At 36.9% G+C, this 21,268-nt stretch overlaps 2 protein-coding genes across 2 annotated transcripts; both read left to right on the plus strand.

The window, feature by feature from the left end:
* Positions 1–129: 129 nt before the first annotated feature.
* On the plus strand, positions 130–7,794 carry mccc2 (methylcrotonyl-CoA carboxylase subunit 2). The gene is made up of 17 exons (XM_052102550.1): positions 130–374; positions 716–782; positions 901–985; positions 1,114–1,215; positions 1,328–1,455; positions 2,213–2,325; positions 2,531–2,644; positions 2,784–2,848; positions 4,310–4,409; positions 4,531–4,626; positions 4,772–4,844; positions 4,961–5,037; positions 6,364–6,430; positions 6,577–6,733; positions 6,850–6,964; positions 7,142–7,227; positions 7,353–7,794. Exons 1-17 carry the CDS (start codon positions 237–239, stop codon positions 7,468–7,470), a joined length of 1,701 nt encoding a protein of 566 aa, XP_051958510.1. The 5' UTR covers positions 130–236; the 3' UTR covers positions 7,471–7,794.
* Positions 7,795–10,053: 2,259 nt separating this feature from the next.
* Positions 10,054–15,753, plus strand: smn1 (survival of motor neuron 1, telomeric). The gene is made up of 9 exons (XM_052106494.1): positions 10,054–10,182; positions 10,483–10,554; positions 10,644–10,763; positions 11,550–11,753; positions 11,865–12,026; positions 14,125–14,199; positions 15,148–15,258; positions 15,372–15,438; positions 15,672–15,753. Exons 1-8 carry the CDS (start codon positions 10,135–10,137, stop codon positions 15,426–15,428), a joined length of 849 nt encoding a protein of 282 aa, XP_051962454.1. The 5' UTR covers positions 10,054–10,134; the 3' UTR covers positions 15,429–15,438; positions 15,672–15,753.
* Positions 15,754–21,268: the final 5,515 nt, after the last annotated feature.

Consider the following 21,268-nt stretch of genomic DNA (forward strand, 5'->3'; position numbering starts at 1 on the left):
AAAGAAAGTCACACACATCTGATGACATGAGGGTGAGTAAATGATGATTAAATGTTTATTTTTGGTTGAACTGTCTCTTTAAATGGAAGAGGCGCTGTTCCATTCCAACATATTGTCATTGACTTTACAAGGCAGAGCGTTTGAACTTTAACCATTTGCTGTCCGTACACAAGCGGTGAGGTTAGGGAGTGTGCATGTTGAATTCATCCTTTGATTAGTTTGTTAGACGATGAATCATGATTCTACAATATGTTAGACCGACGGTCTCGCTCATTCGGGGCAAGAGTGTGAATGCGGCCGTCTCCAGATTATATCATGCGGATAAAGTGGCAACGCTGGGCTCGCAGCCCGACGTTCAGGCTCCGCTCTTTCAGGTAGGCCAGAATGAAGCCCTGAGCTAAAGTTACTGTGGCGCATCTAGTGTCCTTGTGCACAACATTGCCTTTAAACAACTTATCTTAGTTATGCATACCTATGAGTACTTAAAGAGGCAGGGAAATATCTGAGAACAATACTCAGACTGTTAATGTTTTATTTTGCGAGACGAATAAACTTGAACGATTACCGGCCAACCGGTAAGCAGTTTGTCAAAGTATGTGTCCAAAATATCCATATAGCTGTCGCATGTATATTTCAGTCTTGGTCTGATACGTTCATGCAAAAAAAAAAAGTTCATTATTGTGAATAACCAAACGTGAAACATTTTACATCGTAGGAGAATTACGAGCGAATGCAAGCGCTGGTGAAGGAGTTGAAGGACAGAGCAGAGAAGATCAAACTTGGTGAGTTCGCATTTACGTTCACGGCGAATAAAGCTCTTGTATATGGACAAGACAAGTTTATGCTAGCTTGTGAAGATTTCCTTGCACTAATGTTTACACAACATTGCTACTTTCAAAGGAGGTGGAGAAAAAGCACGAAACCTTCACACGTCCAGGGGAAAGCTTCTGCCTCGAGAACGCATCGACAGACTTTTGGATCCTGGGTAAACATGGACTCACTTAATATATATATATATATATATATATATGTATATATATGTATATATTGGCGTTATTAATGTGTTTTAAATTGTGTTTTTCACTTGGACTGTTTTTTTTTTTTTTAATGCAGATCTCCCTTTCTGGAGTTCTCCCAGTTTGCTGCCTATCAGTTATATGGTAAGGAGGAGGTTCCTGCAGGAGGCATCATCACTGGTGTTGGCAGAGTCTCAGGGTGTGCATACTGTTGGATCTCTCTCTTTTACATTATTTTATTTATGCAATGATGAGACTGATACTGTACAAGACTATATGATTATAACAGGTAGCCTGTACTTTTTTTACAGGGTGGAATGTATGATAGTCGCAAATGATGCCACTGTCAAAGGTGGTACCTATTATCCAGTTACTGTAAAGAAGCACCTACGTGCCCAAGAGATTGCACAGCAAAACCATTTGCCATGCATATACCTGGGTAAGTTATCGCAGAGGTTTTAAAGTCCATGGCTATATTCAGAATAGCATACTGCTCCATAAAACATGCCATATTAGTATGTTAACTGTGCATAGTATTCAAAATTATATGAATGGAATATCCAGATGGCCTTCAAAATTTCCCCAAAATGTGCTGCATACAACAAAGAAAACCGTGCTGGGCATTGTACCCCGCAATGCACTTGACTTGACCCCATTTTCAGTGATGTTGACTCATTTTTAAGTGAGTTTGGCATTTTAACTAAATTTAAAATGTTATTAAAGGAATATTCCAGATTCAATACAAGCTGAGCTCAGTCCCAGATGTGTATGACTTTTTTCTGCTGAACACAAATAATGCTTTTTAGAAGAATATTCTAAATGGTGTCCAGAACTTTGAAACTGTGTAAGGTCCAAAAATGCAGCATAAAAATAATCCATAAGACTCCAGTAATTAAAACCAAATCTTTAGAAGCAATATAATAGGTGTGGGTGAGAAACGGGTACAAATGTAAGTCCTTTTTTACTATAAATGCCTACCGACACATTCTTCTTTGGTTTTTGGCGATTCACATTCTTTGTGCATATCGCCACCTACTGGGCAAGGATGAGAATTTATAGTAAATATGTACTTAGATATTGATCTGTTACTGTGCAGTATTCCATTCTGAATATAGCCTATATGTAATTCTACCAAAGACTGTGTTAACTAATATAGGTCTGGTGTTGGTACAAATGATCTGGTCTGTTTTCTGTAGTGGATTCTGGAGGAGCAAATTTACCCAGACAGGCAGATGTATTTCCAGACAGAGATCACTTTGGGCGCATCTTCTTCAACCAGGCCCGCCTTTCCTCTGAGGGAATTGCGCAGGTCTTTATGCAATAAATGCCTTGTGAACTTTATTTGTACTATTTGTTTTGGAGACCTTAAGTGGAACAGTTATCTACATATTAGCCATTGAAAAGTGAATATCAAATATAGTTGATTGGTAAAAATAATATACAAGTATATACATTAGTTTCTTGCCTAATTCTCAAAAGGAGGTGATGCATGAATTGTACCTGTCATATTTCAGATTGCTGTTGTAATGGGTTCTTGTACAGCAGGGGGTGCCTATGTCCCTGCTATGGCTGATGAGAGCATCATAGTACGCAAACAAGGGACCATTTTTCTGGGTGGACCACCACTGGTAAATGTCCTAAGGAATGTGATATGACTTGCTGGTTATTTAGATGCTTATGATTTCTTGAACAGTACCTACTATTTAGCAGTGTTAAATAACCAATGTTATGCTTGGTCACCATTTAATCTGTGTATATGTTCAACAGGTAAAAGCTGCTACAGGTGAAGAAGTGTCTGCTGAAGACCTAGGAGGTGCAGACCTTCATTGCAGGTTAGAGAAACACTTGTACTGTATAGGGCTGCAATTAATGATTATTTTGATAATCAACTAATCTAACGATTACAGGGCTCCAGACTGCGACTTTATTATTACAAATAATTGATTGCTACAATAATTACAAATCTAGTCGCCGTTGGTGACAGTTGGGTCGTGTGTGTTCATATGTGGTTTCATCAGATATCATCTTGTGAGTTGTTGAATACATCTTTAGAGCGCCAATGTGTCTTGATCCACTTTTCACCCGTTCTGTTGTGATGAGCTCCCTGCACTGCACACAATAACAAACCCAGCACGAGAGAGTTGTCTTTCTTTTTTATGGCGGTTCACAAGCTAAAATAGTGCATTACCACCATCTACTGTAAGCACTGGATCAGAGACTACACCTCTTTGAACCCCTCTCCATCTTGACCTAGCAGGGCTCAAGCGCTGCATGTTCAGCTTCTCCAGCGTATGCTCAGAGCCCCTCCCAGCCCAGAAAGCGTGAGAGAGTCGTGAGCAAATGGCTCTTTTGAACCAGGTCTTTTTCATGAATCTCCCAAACAGAACTGAGGGTGTGTAGTGAACTCTGGAGCTCAGTTTAGCAGTTTGAATCAAATTCACTTTCTCAGCGAATCATCTGCCATGTGTATTTCCGGCTTGTATACAATGGTGTGTGAACATTTATGAGACAAAAGGGGAATGCAAACTTGTGTATCTTCTCAACTATATATACTGTTTATTAAACCTCAGATTAATGGGTTATCTGTCTTCTGGTTTCTGAACAACAATCTAAATGGAGAAATTGTATGAGTTGGCCACTAAAAACAGCCATTTAGCTCCTTAATTTTTCAGTTATTCCAAGTTTTTTTTTTTTTTTTTTTGAGTCTGCAGCCCTGGATAATTAGATGATTATTCAACTATTCGGGAAATTATTGCAACGATTAATCATTAGCTCTTAACTGATATTCAGCTTGTACCCCGAGATAAAAGGTTGTATTAAACATGCTTACTAACAATAAAGAGGACAAAATAATATTTTAAAAGTACCTCTAAAAGATATTCACTGAATTAAAGGAGGGGGGGGGGGATACATTTTATAAAGTATTTTTTTTTAAATGCTTTATAAACAATTACTGCAAAAAACCCTATTATCAAGTGTTTTTGTCTTGTTTTCCATTTTAAAAATATCTAAAAATCCTTAACATGATACATGTACTTGTAGTACATATTTAGTACATATAGTACATTATTTGTAGAACATGTAAGATGTTAAGAATTGCTTTCAAATAATGTATCTTAAATATGTGTATTTTTTTTTTTACTTGTTCATACTTCTGTGAGTGCAGTAAATACAAAATATACTTTTATTCAAGATCTATTCTTTTCAGCCCTTGTACTGTATGTTCACACAAATGCCTGTTTTTACGTTGATTATGTTGACCTTACACACTTTCAACATTTGTCTCTCTTCAGAAAGTCAGGGGTAACTGATCATTATGCCTTGGATGACAACCACGCCCTTCACCTTGCACGGAAAGTAATTCGAAGCCTGAACTACAAGAAAAAACTTGATGTGAGGGCACCCCTGCTCTTTCTCTTATTAGATATGTTAAATCTGTCAGTCATTGACTGCCAAAACTCAAAACTACAGTGTACTGCTATAATGTTCTTTTAACTTACCCACTTCTCATTAGGTGACTGTGGAGCCTCCGGAGGCACCTCTGTTTCCTGCTGATGAGTTATATGGTATTGTGGGGGACAACCTCAAACGCAACTTTGACATTCGAGAGGTATTGCTCACAGCTTGATTACTAGAATACAAGCCTGTAAGAAATGCTGCCCCACTGAGCAGAATAACTTTTATTGAAGCTATATTATACTACAGTTCATAAAAAAATGTAGTTCTGAAGAAACACAATCAATGATTAATTTCAGGTTATTGCTCGTGTTGTTGATGGCAGTAAATTTGATGAATTCAAGGCCTTCTATGGAGACACACTTGTCACAGGTGCGTGTTTGTTAAAATCTGAATCATCTTTTTAAATTAATTCCTTTTTAAATCTTTGAAATCGTAAAATGGGCTTTTTACTGAGTGTGTTCTGGTTTTGTTTGTTTGCTTTCTAGGTTTCGCCCGGATATTTGGTTACCCTGTTGGAATAATTGGCAATAATGGTGTGCTGTTCTCAGAATCTGCAAAGAAAGTGAGGATCTCTTGACAATTGTTTTGACCTTAGATACTTAGTTCATCAGTGTAATGTCTTATTTTGTTACACTAGAGTTGTGGGTTTGTGTAGTTATAATTCTGTCATAATCTACTGACCCTCTTGTGTCTTGAATCACATTTTTCTGTAAGTTCTGTCCAGTCTGCTTTTTATCATGCATCAAAAGTTGATAGTATGGTGGCTGAAAAGTGCAAAACGCAACCAAAAACTGCAAAGAACAATAAAGCTGAAGTCACAATGAAAATATGCCACAGCACAAAAGAAATAAAGCCACAACACAACGAAATAATGACACAACATAACAAAATTAACAGAAAATAAATATTTTTGAACACTGTAATTTAAGTCATGTGACAGTCTGACTGAGAGATGAGAGATCATAAGGAGATGATCATAAGCGTGAGAGATCATAAGGCTGCTTGGAAGAAGCAGAGAGCTGTTCGTCCTACTCCGTAGTGTGGACTGGAGAACAGTGTTTTGGCGTCTGAGTGGGGGCTAGAGTCTACACACTGTGGGAGCAGGACACCTTGTATGAGCTGCCTGTATGCAAGAATAGCTGCAGGTACTCTGATGTAATTTTCAGTGATGATATTTGTGTGAACATTGCCCAGTACTCATTATGTTGTAGATTATTTCTGTTGTGTTGTGGCTTAATTTTGTTGTTGTTTGTTTTTGCTTATTTCCAGTGTGTATTCAGCTTTTATTTGCTTTGCTAATTTGGTTGGATTGTGCACCTCTTGGCCACCATACAATGGTTACTGGTGTTTTCAAGCAAAAATCTTGCCTTCTTGCATTCATACCTGCCGTGTTCACAATACATGTTCATTTCTTTGTTTGCATACAGACTTTTTTTACGGAGAGGATTATGTGTCCTCATTAATTGAATACTGTTCAATTAATACTGTTTAAGATCTTGCAGCTACTGCTTTGATAGAGTATGTTATAACTCTTGTATAACTTATGATAAGTAGGCTTCGGAGACCTCCTCAACATCGACTAGTAGATAAGAGGTCCACATGGCATAATTTTTAACATTTTCTGCTCTGAAAATCAGCAGAATGGATTAAGAAAAATAAATTAGTCAAAGCTGAGAGTACTATGCTCTTATTGGATGCCAAAAACATGATCAAATTAGCTGAAGTATTTATTAAGCGGATATGTAACTTGTGAAAATAGGCATTTATCTGTGGAACTTTCTGCAGAGTTCTGTAGGTGCAGATTGTGTGCAGGCCTTGGCAACTCATAAAATGTATTAAATGACTGCCAAGAAATATTTGACATAGAAATGGTTCTTTACTTTTACAGGGAACTCATTTTATTGAGCTTTGCTGTCAGAGAAACATTCCGCTCCTCTTCCTTCAAAATATTACAGGTATGAACCCATACTTCAGCTGAATGTATAAGTGCTAAGTTACAATAACGTTTCTCTGATATTGAAAGACCAAAACATTTTCTGAATGCCTAGTGAACTGACAAACATAATCAACCCATGATGTATTCTGTCCCTGTTTTTATCAGGCTTCATGGTTGGCAGGGAGTATGAGGCTGGGGGTATTGCTAAAGATGGAGCTAAAATGGTGACAGCTGTGGCCTGTGCCAATGTGCCTAAGATTACTGTTATCATTGGAGGATCGTATGGTGCTGGGAATTATGGCATGTGTGGCAGAGCATATAGGTAAGCTTTATACACTTTCTTGCTCATTTATACTAGCGTTTAGCTCAAATGGGAAAACCAATCAACATCAGGTAAGCTGCCTCATTTATTAAAGTGAGCCCATGTGCATTTCACAGCCCCAGGTTCCTGTACATGTGGCCTAATTCACGGATCTCAGTGATGGGAGGGGAGCAGGCAGCCACCGTACTTGCCACCATAACTAAAGATCAAAAAGCAAGGGAAGGAAAGGAGGTATGAAATTATCAACTAAAATTAACAGTTTTTATCTGTTAGTACATATGTAGGGTTTCTGAAATTAAGTTACAGTAGATTTGTTGACATTTTTTGTTTATTTTTGCAAAGTAATTTTTACAAATCTCATTTATACATCTCAGACTTTGTAATTTATATATTTTGGTAATTTTCCAGTTTACAGCAGAGCAGGAAGCTGCTATGAAGGAGCCAATTATCAAACGCTTTGAGGAGGAGGGAAGCCCTTATTATTCCAGTGCCAGGTAACTATATGAATGTTTAAATGGTGTATTACATAAAATGATAAACTACATAATTATATAAAATTCATATTACTCTGTGTGCATGTCTTACTATCACTCTTATTGTACTTTCCCTAATTACCTAGATTGTGGGACGATGGGATCATTGACCCTGCTGACACTCGCCTTGTCCTGGGATTGAGTCTAAGTGCTGCCCTCAATGCCCCCACACAGAAAACCCGCTTTGGTGTCTTTAGAATGTAAATCTGGTCTTGTACAGATAAAAAGATATTTAGAATTGGTCAATTTCATTGTTTTGTCTTTTGGGCAGTGCATAACTTTATAGACTTGTTTTATCTTTGTATGTTTGACATTAACAGTAAAATTCGTAAAACCAGTAGTTCACTCTGTCTTAGTTTAATTTGTTTTGTGCCCCTTTTCATTTAACAAAAATTGGCAGATGTAATGACATAATCCTTGAAAGTGTGAATGTGGTATTATGGTCTTTCTCAACAGTGAAAGTGGTAAGAAAAAGTATGTGAACCCCTTGGAATTACCTGCATTTATGTATAAATGTGTCTTAAAATCTGGTTTGCTCATTATTGTAACTTAGATGAAGATCAAACACATTTGTTTTATTGTTCTTGTGTACATATTGAATACATCATTCAAACATTCAGTGTAGGTTGGAAAAAGTATGTGAACCGCTAGGCTAATGATGTCAACAAACCCTTTCTCGAATTAGAGAAAGGGTTGCAAAGTTATCTTTAAGAGCTTAGATATTCATCCTTCCACAGTTAGACTACTTAACTCTAAATGGAGATGATTTAGTACTGTGGCTACTCTCCCTAAAAGTGTCCCTAGAGTGACCGCTAAAGACTTGAAGTAATTATTGGAACTGGTTAACATCTCTGTTCATGAGTCTACTATATGGTAAATATTAAACAGGCACCATGACAGGACACCATGAAGGAAGCTGCTGCTTTCCAGTAAAAACACTGTTGCATGCCTGAAGTTTGCCAAAGGCCACCTTGACACTCCAGAACACTACTGGGAAAAAGTTTTTTGGACTGATGACACTAAGGTTGAATTGTTTGTGAAGAACACGCAGCACTATGTATGGCGTTAAAAGGCCACCACGTAAAATGAAAACATCATCTCAACAGTGTAGTTTGGTGGAGGGAGCATCATGATTTGGGGCTGCTTTGCTGCTTCGGGGCCTGGACAATTTGACATCTTAGAGTGAAAAATGCATTCCCAAGTTTATCAAGATATCCTACAGGATAATGTCAGGGTGACTGCCAGCTGAAGCTCAGTAGTTGGGTGATGCAGCAGGACAATTAGCCTATACATCGAAGTAAATCCAGTACAGACTTAAAACAACAACAAAAAATCCACCTTTTGGAGTGGCCCAGTCAGAGCCCAGATCTTAACTCAATGGAGATGCTGTAGAATGACCTCAAGAGTGCCGTTCACACCAGATATCTTAACTATATGGCTGAGCTGAAGCAGTTCTGTAAGGAAAAATAGTTTAACATTCCTTCTGAATGTTGTGCAGGTCTAATCCGCAGCTACCGCAAACACTTGGTTGAGGTGATCAACCATTAAACCCAAGGGTTCACTTGCTTTTTCTACAGTGATATGTATGTTTAATGGGATGTGTTCAATAAAGACATGAATTATAATACTTGTTTGTTTGTGTGTTGTTAGCTTAAGCACATAGTGGTTGTCTATACATTGATGAAGATAACTTAACGTTTTATGAGCAATTAATGCAGAAAATGAGCTAATTCCAAAGGGTGCACATACTTTCATATGCATTTAATGCTCTGAAGCTTTTCAAATAAGATTAACATTCACTCACCACAGCAAGATTTCAGACCCTTGCTTCTAAATCCTCATGTGGGACAAATATTTACAGAAGAGTTGGAGAGCAATTTCTGCACACCCCACACTGTCAAAATGTGAAAGTCACAGATGTGGTCTGTGATGACAGTACCACCTCCACTACTGTAAAACTAAAATATACCAAAATAATTTGGAATGTAAATTGTGTGTATTCTCTGGAAATTGTGATGTCCAAAATAACCATAACATACTGCATGAATGTCAGTTTCATGCAGTAGTGTTTATTTCAGCAAAACTTGGGATACATTCGATTTTGAAAGCTAATTTACTTAAAGACTTGAAATATACATTTGCATAATTCTTAAGGAGACAAAAGTAATCCAGGGTGAAAGCAGGATGAACTGGATATGCACACCACAGGGAGACAAGACTTGATTATTAAACAATAGAAATAAGGGGAAAATATATTGGTTGTAGAAAAGAAAACATAGGCCTACATTGATCCACTTTAGGCTAACCACATACTCCACAGTTTTACTTTAGAGTTCATATTCATATTAATTAAATTGTATACCCTTTCATATGCTGAAATTAGAACTTTTCAATTATTTGTCTTCTTTATCTTATTTATGTATACATTATGACTCAGTGATTGTATTCATAAATTGTTTGATCTTATTGAACATTTATATAGAAAAAACTATATAGACTTTTTGGACGGTTCTTTACCCACCAGAGGCACATTTTCCAACTTATGTTTAATAAGCGATCTGGAACGATCTAACCGTGACGCTATCTGACCAGCATAAATACTGGACAAATCGACCGTACGTGATCAGCGTGAAGCATTTACATGTTTCCATTGATCATGGTATAAATATACCCCCCATCCCCCCGTAATCTACGGCCCTATGGGCAATTTTAGGATATTTCGATGCAGAGCCAATCCTTGTTGCTAAGCAATAGGCAAGCCCACAGTGTCGCATTATTTGAACGTCATCCGCATATTGCTTACAACATCAGTGGCGCATGCTGCACTTGAAGTACATTTAACTACTCGGTTGTAAATTAAACATTCTAATGGCAAATGGAGCGGAAGACGTAATATTTTGTCGAGGAACGGGTAATGTGAGTATTTTAACCGATTTAAACGTGATTTCAAGAGGAAAATATAGGTAGGTCCGATGGTGCTATGTTAGCTTTGACTTACATGTACCTGATTCCGTTTGCTAATAAGCTAGCTCCTGTTGCACCTTTTAATAGCTGTACATTAAAAGTAAAAACAACACGCCCAGTTTGCTTAAACTTTTCTGCTTGTCTTGATGGGTTTTTGGAGTTTAATTTAGCTCCGTGAATAATTTAGCATGAAGCATATAGCTTGGTTAATGTTGATTAACGGTGGTTAATGATATCTTTCCCTCTCTTCAGAGTGATGATTCTGATATTTGGGATGACACAGCTTTGATTAAAGCATACGATAAAGCAGTTGCGTCGTTCAAGGTAATGCAGTTAAAAACAACACCTCACACTATTTTTTTATTTTCAATAACCTTGATGTTGTATGTCTCTCTGTGCCTCTTACTCATCAGAACGCATTGAAAGGAGAGGATAATGTGACAACGAACAAAACAAATGAACCTGGAAAGAAGCGTAAAAACGGCAATAAGAGTAAAAGCAGAAAGAGATGTAACGCATCGCCTGATAAAGAGGTAATCAATTTTTCAATTTAGAAGTACTTTATTGGCATGATTGTGTTTACATACAATATTGCCAAAGCATTAATACACAAAACAGATAATGACAAGACAAATAATAATGATAAAATAGTAACAAATAACAATAAAGAGAGAATTAAGATAAGGTGCTGGGTAATGAATCAAATAAAATAAAAACTATAATAACAATATACACTATACAATATAAAATAAAATATGCATTTAACAGGACATTATGAGCATAAAAAATAAAAGTACTGTGAATGAAGTACATTAAGGCAGTGGTTGGTTTCTGAGGGTGAGCAGCTCAAAAATGAATTTAGCTGCAACTGATGCATGATGGTCCTCCCCCAGTAACACCAGCATCTGATCTGTTTCTGCCAAACTGGAAAACTGTGGCATGAGGTTTGAGAGTTTGTGGAGGTATCTCTCTCTCAACTCTGTCTCGACCTCACCAGTGTCACAGTGAGCACAGACTCGTTCTTCCTTTGGAAGCCATGTTTGTCTGTGTCGGCCTTTTTTATGTTCAGACTGTGATCACTGAGTCTGTATTTGGTGAGGATCCGTCTCTGTTTTGGATCTCTGCAGATATTCTGCAGATTATATGTTCTGTTTAGGGCCTGATAACATTTCAGTTTGCTTTGGTTTTTACTTTCATTTTCCCAATGGTCCAAATAAAAATGTTTGCTTTTATGATTTGGTTTTAAATCACGAACATCCTCAGTAAAGCAATATAGGCTTGTGCATATGAACTGAAATATGTTTAAATCTGTCGTTCAGTGGCAAGTTGGGGACTCCTGTTATGCATTGTGGTCTGAGGATGGTAACTTGTATGCTGCTACCATTTTATCAATCGACCACGAGAAGGGCACCTGTGTCGTCTTTTATTCAGACTATGGCAATGAGGAGGAACAGAACCTCAATGACCTACTAACAGAAGCTTCGGACTTGGATGAAGAAACTCAAAAAGCAGCAGATGTACAAGTATGACAGAGTTATCAATTAGATACTAATTGGTAATCGCCTACACTTTTTGTCATTTGAGGGTTTAGTGAAGCGGTTGTTTAATATAGTCATTCTTTTGCCCAATTCTAGGTCAAAGAGACTGAGTCCTCGACAGAGGAGAGTGATAGATCTTTTACACCTCACCAGTCTGGTCCTCAGAAGCATAAATCTAAAGTCAGATCACCCATGGGGCCTCCATCTTGGGTTCCTGGCTTCCCTCCTGGACCCCCACCAGGACCTCACTTCCATAAGGTGAATATTGAACATCCCTATAATGTAGGGAAAGACAGCAGCCACATAAGTCACCATAATCAGTTTTACTTGTGCAGTGTGATTCTCAACATGCATATCACACTTGACAGACTTAAAGGTATAGTTCACCAAAAAATGGAGATTCTCTCATCATTACTCACCCTCATGCCATCCCAGATGTGTATGACTTCTTTAGAAAACAAAAGAAGATTTTAATAAGAATATTTCAGCTGTAGGTCCATACAATGCAAGTGAAGGGTGACCAGAACTTTGAAGGGCCAAAAAGCACATAAAGGCAGCATAAATGTAATCCACAAAACTCCAGTTGTTGAATCAGTGGGTGCTTTTCATTTCTGAGTTTGTGCATAATAATTTCCTTTCCTTGCGTCCTTTCCTCGTTTCCTAACTCGAAAGGATGCAAGGAAAGGAAAGGAAATGAGGACAGAGAAATCCAAGCAAGATATGTTTGTAAAATGGAAATCCCATCTCACTTATGCCTCACTTCAGAGTGCTGTCTCTGCACAGCTGCATTACCTTGGAGCACTTGCGGTTATGTTGTTTAAATTTGATGTATGAAATTTGATTCGAAAAAAATATTCACGATAAATCATACTTCAACAGTGCATCTTGAAGTATTATGTTACAATTTTGGTTTATTTAAACTGCAAAGGTGAAACTTAAACTCAGAAGCAATATGATAGGTCTGGGTGAGAAACGGATCATTATTGAAGTCGTTTTTTACTATAAATTCTCCTCCCTGCTCAGTAGGTGACAATAGGCATGAAGAATGTGAATCGCCAAAAACAGATGTGAAAGTAAAAGTAGAGATTGATAGTAAAAAAGGACTTCAATAATGATCTGTTTTTCACCCACCTATCATATGGCTTCTAAGGACATTCATTTCACCACTGGAGTTATATGGATTACTTTTATGCTGCCTTTATGTGCTTTTTGGACCTTCAAAGTTCTGGCCACCATTCACTTGCATTGATTGGACCTACAGAGCTGAAATATTTTCTAAAAATCTTTGTGTTCAGTAGAAGGAAAAAGTCATACACATCTGGGATTGCATGAGGGTGAGGATTTTCATTTTGGGGTGAACTATTCCTTTAATGGGCCTCATTCTTGAAATACAAGCAGAATAAAGTTTTCTGAAAATCCTTTGTAGAGCCGTTGAAATATTAAAAGTTTAAATATTTTCAAAACATAAGCTGGTACATACAAAATTTACACCTCCTCCCAACCACGTGTAAATCATGCTCAAGACATCCAAACATGTTCTTTCAGATAAATGACATTATTTTGATAGAAGTAAAATTAAATGAGTAATGGAAAAAAATTACCAATAATTAAAAGAGTGAAATTAATCTTAAACGATAACAAATTGGTAAAAAAAAAAAAAAAAAAATCTGTTTATTTTTAAACAATAGCCATACTTATTTAGAAATATTTCTTTGCTGATTGCATTTATTTTTTGACTATAATTTTTCCCGATGCACTGTGAACTGAACCAGAGAAGGGTAATGATGGTGGACATCCTACTGCTGCCATCAACTGAACATGTCAAACAATTGTTATTGACTTCTTGAACTGTTTGATTCACAAAAGAGCATCATGTGACAGCAAAATCATGTGATGACAGCAACTCCCTTTCTTTGAGATACTATTGTGTTTGCTAAATCAAAATTTTACGATGTGAACGCACTTCATTTCTAAAAACAATTTCATTACTGTTAACAGCATTCACTAGCGTGTCTGGTGCCTTTCTTGTATGCCGTTTTAATGGGTGTGGATTATAATAATTGTGAATGAGCATGAACATTCTTTACACTCCTTTACAAATGTTTGGAATACACTAACAAATCTGGGGAGTATGTAGCGATTGTGAATTTGTTGGAATTTTTTTGTGAAAATTACTCAGAATTTGCTCATATGTTTACAAAAGTTTCATGAATAGGCCCAGTGTTTAAAAAGCTGATTGACCACTTAAGCAGTGAATACAAATTTGAATCGTGGAGAGACCACACAAAATCATAATGTCTAGTTTTTATCTTCCTTTAGAAATTATATATTCTTACTAATACCATGTTCTTTCTAGTCGGATGGCAGACGATCACAAGGTCCTGGCCCTTTCTTCCCTGGATGGCCTCCCATGATTCCACGTGGTCCCCCGGTAATAAGCAACTGTAGACTTTTCAGATCTATTAACATCTTAAATTCCCATTACATAGGATATATTAACGTTTACTGTATTAATTATGGATGGGCAATGACGGTCATCCATCAGCCGGCTAGTCGGTTAGTGAGGTTGACTAAAGGGATGATTATTTTTAAGTGTTGATTGTTATAAAGTTAAAGGGCTGTGCTTAGAGTCCATATATCCATCTAAAAGTGTTTGGGATCATTTGGACATAATATAGGCTAATTATGCATGGGGTCCATCACATCGACTAGTCCAGAGTTTCCCCAAATGGGGATTCGTGAGATAGTGTGAGGTTGCATATGGAAATATTTCTGTCATTTACCCTTTTTTATTTATTTAGTTTTTTTTAAACATTGACCGATAATTCCAAAATGATGTCCGTCTTTTGACTAATAATAATAAAAAAGAAAAACCACAACTTAAACCAAGCATGTACATTTTTCCTTTTAACCATTCTTGTGTCTGGCTTTTCTCACTGTCAGTCAGTTGCATGAGATCTCTAGATGTAAAGGGGACATGTTCTCCCACCCCAGATTATAAATTGCTACAGCCCTGGCTTTGTTACTTCAATTAAAATATTTTTTTTTATATGAAAAGAAAAAGATATAATAAAGGTTCATTAAAATATAACCATAATAAGAAAAATAAATTGCAAAGATGTAAAATTAATTATATTTGAAAGATTTAATTTCTTTAAAATATCAGGGGGTACTTTAAGAAAATCATTCGTGTCAAAGTGATTCGGCTGGCAAAAAAGTTTGGCAACCCCTGGACTAGTCAATTATTCACTCAGACAACCCTCTGTCTTGTCAATTTTGTAAGCTGGTAGTTTTGCGCATCCGTGGTATTAATTCACAAACACACAACTCTTTATGGGACAAATACATTTATGAAAATCTGAATTTATTATTGACCCAGATGATCCCACCACCTCCACCAATGAGTCCAGACACCCTGGAGGATGACGACGCCTTGGGAAGTATGCTTATTTCCTGGTACATGAGTGGCTATCACACAGGATACTATTTGGTATGGTTGTCCTTGCATTTCACAAACATCAATCAATTTTCACTGTACCCACAAACATAATTCTGTAACCTTGTTATTTTCATCAGAAATCTTTCAAAATCTGTCTTATACAGGGTTTGAAACAAGGTCGTAGAGAGGGTGCAACATCTAAGAAGTCCCATCACAAATAAAGACTTAGGGGTTTGCTTGTTTTTATTATTTCACATATCATTGCCAAAATTCAAGGAAAGCTATTTCAATTAAACTGCATGTGAATGCACATTGTTATAGATATTACTATATTTATTCATTTTAGTAATGTGTGTAACACAGTCATTGTAAAATAAACTGTAACAGTTTATGGGGAAATGTATATCTTGATTTGTTGCCTAAGTGTCCCTGTATTAATTTTATTTGATTTGTTTTCTTTATAGGGCAGAATATGAACGTGATGGTGCAGCTGACTTGAATACAGATTTTTTTGTATTGTTTGTAAATAAATGAATTCAAAGTTATTGTGCTCTTTTCTACAGTGCTCTTGAGTGCCTTTTTTAATTAATTGATATTAGATCGGTAGAAACTTTAGCTACTTGTCATTTCAGAGTGATTTGAGCAAAAATAATTGCAAGTAATAAACTAGTTAGATACTGGTTTTCTACGTTAATTGGTCATAAAATTTGAGCTCACCTTCAAAGTCACAAGTATAGCCAAACACAATGTGCTTAAGCCAACAACAGACAAACAATTATTACCTTTAATTTCTTTGTTGAACACATTCCAGTAAACATTCACAGTGCTGTGGAAAAAGTAAGTGAACCCTTCGATTTAATAACTGATCGAGATTTTTTGTTTTTCAGCAATAACCTCAGTCAAGTGTTTCCAGTTTAAAAGGAATTTTGGATCATTCTTCCTTACAGAACTGCTTCAGCACTCTATTCATATTGTTAGAATGTCTGGTGTGAACAGCTGTCTTGTGGTCATGCTTTTTATTTTTTTAAGCAATTATATAGTGGATTTATTTCGAGGTTTAGGGTTATTGTCCTGCTGCATCACCCTACTAATACTGAGCTTCAGCTGGTGCACAGTCACCCTGACATTATTCTTTAGGATATCTTGCTATACTTGGGAATGCATTTTTCACTCTGACATCAAATGGTCCAGGCTCCGAAGCAGCAAAGCAGTCCTAAATCATGGTGCTCCCTCCACCAAACTACACTGTTGAGATGATGTTTTCATGTTTTTATGCGGTGCCCTTTTAACGCCATAGGAAGTGTTGCATGTTCTTTCCCAAATGATTTACCTTAGTTTGTCAGTCCACCACTCATTTCCCAGTAGTGTTGTGGTGTGTCAAGATGGTCTTTGGGAAATTTCAAAAGAAAGAGAAGAAAAACGAAAAAGGTGGGGGAAAATTTCAGGTGTGCAGCAAAGGCGGCAACAACGTCCTTCATGATCTTTTTTTCTTCTTTTTTTGTGTAGATGTTAAACAGTTCCAACGATTCCTTCAAGTCTTTAGCTGTCACTCTAGGTTTTTTTGTTTTACCTCATTGAGCATTCTGCGGTGTGCCCTTTGAGTCATCATTGCTGGAAAGACAATTCTAGGGAGAGTAGCCACAGTACTAAACCATCTCCATTTATAGAGCGTACATTTCTGCTTTCATGTCTCGGTTCTCAGTCACACTCGGCTCGACATCCTTTTCTTCTCTGTTTTCTTGTTGTGAGTATTCTCCTTTCTCCTGCTATGTCCACTTTAGACTTGTTTTTCTTCTCTTTCCATTTATTTTTTCCCACCATTTCTTTTAGCTGAATGTTTTTCTGTTTGTCTTCCTAAGGCAATTCAGTATCATCTACTGTACCTCATCCTGATCCACCTCAATTTGATCCCTTTCCTCTTTGTTATTTTCGCTTTCATGACTCTGTTCTCCTCTGTCTCGTCCTTATCATTCAACTCTAATCTGCAGAGCCACAGTTTTCTCTTTCTTTGTCACCATTTCCAGTTTCTCCACCTGAGACACAAGGTATTCCCTACCTTTTTCTTTATTACTTTCATTCCATTCCTGCCATTACTATTTGGGAAGATGTTTTTTTTTTTTCATTTTCCTACCTGATTGAAATAATTTTCAGAATAATCTTGCTCAGTGTATTTTCTTCAGCAGTGATTTGCTGCACTTTCCTCCCATAATTGTAACCGCAACCCAGGGCCGGCCCTAAGCAGAATTTGATTTGGGGGCCCCTCGGTGCTGCCAATATGATTGAATATTGTCAATGCTTGATTATTCGCACACTAAATCTAACACACCTCTTATCAATTTTATTAGTTGTAGCTGTGTTGCTTACAACATACCAATGTCTGCCTGGCATGGTTTTACCCTTCTACGGTTTTAATTGTAACAGTAGCACACCTATATTTACCCAATCCTGTTGTCCCTCTGTTACCAGTTTTGTGGACTTGCTAGAGAACAATCTGCAGCAGAAGCTGTAGACAGTATCATTTCTTTTTGAATAAGTGAGCGGCTCCACTTACATTTTTTCCCCATTAATTAACTTTTTGTAGGTGTAGTGGAAGCTTCGGCCATCAGGTTTTTCAGGGAATGTGAAGTTTTCCTTTATAGGCAGTGGCCCTCTGCTTACCAAATCAGTCCTTTCTGAGTCAGACAGGATAGATGGCAACATCAGTGGATACACGTGCTGGGAAGTGCTCCTCGCCTGCAGAGGATGGACCTGATGAAAATAATAATAAAAGCTAGCCATGTTAGATGTAATGCAACTGTCTGTCAAAAACAAAGGCATGGTTTATCCATATACAGGTGAAACTCGAAAAATTAGAATATCGTGCAAAAGTTCATTAATTTCAGTAATTCAACTTAAAAGGTGAAACTAATATATTATATAGACTCATTACAAGCAAAGTAAGATATTTCAAGCCTTTATTTGATATAATTTTGATGATTATGGCTTACAGCTTATGAAAACCCCAAATTCAGAATCTCAGAAAATTAGAATATTGTGAAAAGGTTCAGTATTGTAGGCTCAAAGTGTCACACTCTAATCAGCTAAACACCTGCAAAGGGTTCCTGAGCCTTTAAATGGTCTCTCAGTCTGGTTCAGTTGAATTCACAATCATGGGGAAGACTGCTGACCTGACAGTTGTGCAGAAAACCATCATTGACACCCTCCACAAGGAGGGAAAGCCTCAAAAGGTAATTGCAAAAGAAGTTGGATGTTCTCAAAATGCTGTATCAAAGCACATTAATAGAAAGTTAAGTGGAAGGGAAAAGTGTGGAAGAAAAAGGTGCACAAGCAGCAGGGATGACCGTAGCCTGGAGAGGATTGTCAGGAAAAGGCCATTCAAATGTGTGGGGAGCTTCACAAGGAGTGGACTGAGGCTTCAAATGTCGTATTCCTCTTGTCAAGCCGCTCCTGAACAACAAACAACGTCAGAAGCGTCTTACCTGGGCTAAAGAAAAAAGAACTGGTCTGTTGCTCAGTGGTCCAAAGTCCTCTTTTCTGATGAGAGCAAATTTTGCATCTCATTTGGAAACCAAGGTCCCAGAGTCTGGAGGAAGAATGGAGAGGCACACAATCCAAGATGCTTGAAGTCCAGTGTGAAGTTTCCACAGTCTGTGTTGGTTTGGGGAGCCATGTCATCGGCTGGTGTTGGTCCACTGTGCTTTATTAAGTCCAGAGTCAACGCAGCCGTCTACCGGGACATTTTAGAGCACTTCATGCTTCCTTCAGCAGACAAGCTTTATGGAGATGCTGACTTCATTTTCCAGCAGGACTTGGCACCTGCCCACACTGCCAAAAGTACCAAAACCTGGTTCAATGACCATGGTATTACTGTGCTTGATTGGACAGCAAACTCGCCTGACCTGAACCCCATAGAGAATCTATGGGGCATTGCCAAGAGAAAGGTGAGAGACATGAGAGCAAACAATGCAGAAGAGCTGAAGGCCGCTATTGGAGCATCTTGGTCTTCCATAACACCTCAGCAGTGCCACAGGCTGATAGCATCCATGCCACGCCGCATTGAGGCAGTAATTAATGCAAAAGGGACCCAAACCAAGTACTGAGTACATATGCATGATTATACTTTTCAGAGGGCCGACATTTCTGTATTTAAAATCCTTTTTTTTTTTTATTGATTTCATGTAATATTCTAATTTTCTGAGATTCTGAATTTGGGGTTTTCATAAGCTGTAAGCCATAATCATAAAAATTATATCAAATAAAGGTTTGAAATATCTTAATTTGCTTGTAATGAGTCTATATAATATATTAGTTTCACCTTTTAAGTTGAATTACTGAACTTAATGAACTTTTGCACGATATTCTAATTTTTCGAGTTTCACCTGTAAATATGGAAAAATCATCATCAGCTGTAGCACTGGAACTTGGGGCAGGTGGCATCGGTTGTGCCCCACGTCCAAAATATTTCAACAGTGCTCCTAGGGAAGTTTCATAAAAGTGCATATTTGACAGAATATTTATAAAGTTATTTTCTCAACACAAATTATTATACACAGCACCAAGCCATCTGTACACCTAAACAACAACTCTTAATCTATAACTAGCTAACTGAGGCATAATGATATTGGAATATAATAGCAAAGACCCCAAAATGGTAGACTAATGTAAATAATGTTACGTTGTTATCAGTACAAAGTTTATGGAACAGTAGCTTATTTTTATTACAAAAATATATACCTAGGAAAGTTATTTTTACACAGAAGACAAAAACTTTAATCTAAAACTTGCTAAGTAATATGTTGTACTAATAATATATTAAGATGTCAAGGGTATTTACGGATGATTAATCAAACTTTCCTAAAAAAGAAGATATGCTACATAGGCTATGTTAACCAACTAGCCAGCTAATGTTAGCTCGTAACTTAGCCTAGCTACTTAACCTACCTTTATCGTTTTTAGATTCAAATACATTCCCTTGTCTTATCAAAAGTTAGCTTTATGGACCTTTGGAGACTAAAAATGTTCATAATATATTATACAAACTTCAGATCAGGGTCTTTTTAGTTTTTGCTTTTTCTATAGAATTAAATAATGAATAATAAAAAGTTATTTGTGGAACTTAGAAATGTTTTTTCTCTTCCTCTGTTTTCTTCTTTTTCCTTTTCTTTGCATCAGAGGATATGTTCTTTTTTGTGACATTGCTGTTTTGCTGTCTGAATGTGCTTGCATCCTGCAGCCCGTTAACATAATATTGCATTTAATATTGCGTTTTTGTATAATTACCATTGTCCATTGACAGTATAATCACAAAAAAAAAAAAAAAATTAATGTGCTCTTGGGGGCCCCCTGGTGGCCACCAGGGCCCTTAGCAGCCGCTTAGTTCGCTTATGCCTTGGGCCGGCTCTGCCGCAACCTCTCCTTAATTCCACAAATTTTGCAGTTTATGATATGTTGTTGTTTGACATGAGAATCTGTTATGTCACAGCAGTGTACTGAATGGCCAAACCATATGAACTGTGTTCTGTTTTGGTTGGTTACTGTTGCTATGGAAGTATAAACTTGAGTGCCTTTGGAACACAACAAATTCTAGTGTCTTTAAAGCATTTACAGTATAATTAAAGATATTCATTTGAGTGATTGGTTATTTAGATTTTTGTTCTACAAGAAAAAAAAAAAATGTTTTACTACACTGACATAACTCTTTTGGATCTGGCCCTTAAAGAAAATGTTACATAAATTTGTTTCATAAATCCCCAAATTGCAAAAGCTTCCTCTACAAACATTGTGACAAAATTAATTGCACTTTATTTCAGTTTAATTGATTATGTTTCTGCATTTTTCTTAGTATATCTTAATTTTGTGCTGTATATTTTATACACATCAGACTGATTTATGTGAATGTTTTACACTTTAACACAATAATGCATAAACTTAACACCTACCATTCATTTTATTAATTAAATCTCAAGTTCTTACAACATCACCTCAAATGATCGTAAAACATTAATAAAAGATAATATAAATGATCAAATGTCTTTAAGACTATAAATAATCTATAGCTTGT

This window comes from Xyrauchen texanus, chromosome 3 (genome assembly GCF_025860055.1).
Source record: "Xyrauchen texanus isolate HMW12.3.18 chromosome 3, RBS_HiC_50CHRs, whole genome shotgun sequence".
Taxonomy (NCBI): domain Eukaryota; kingdom Metazoa; phylum Chordata; class Actinopteri; order Cypriniformes; family Catostomidae; genus Xyrauchen; species Xyrauchen texanus.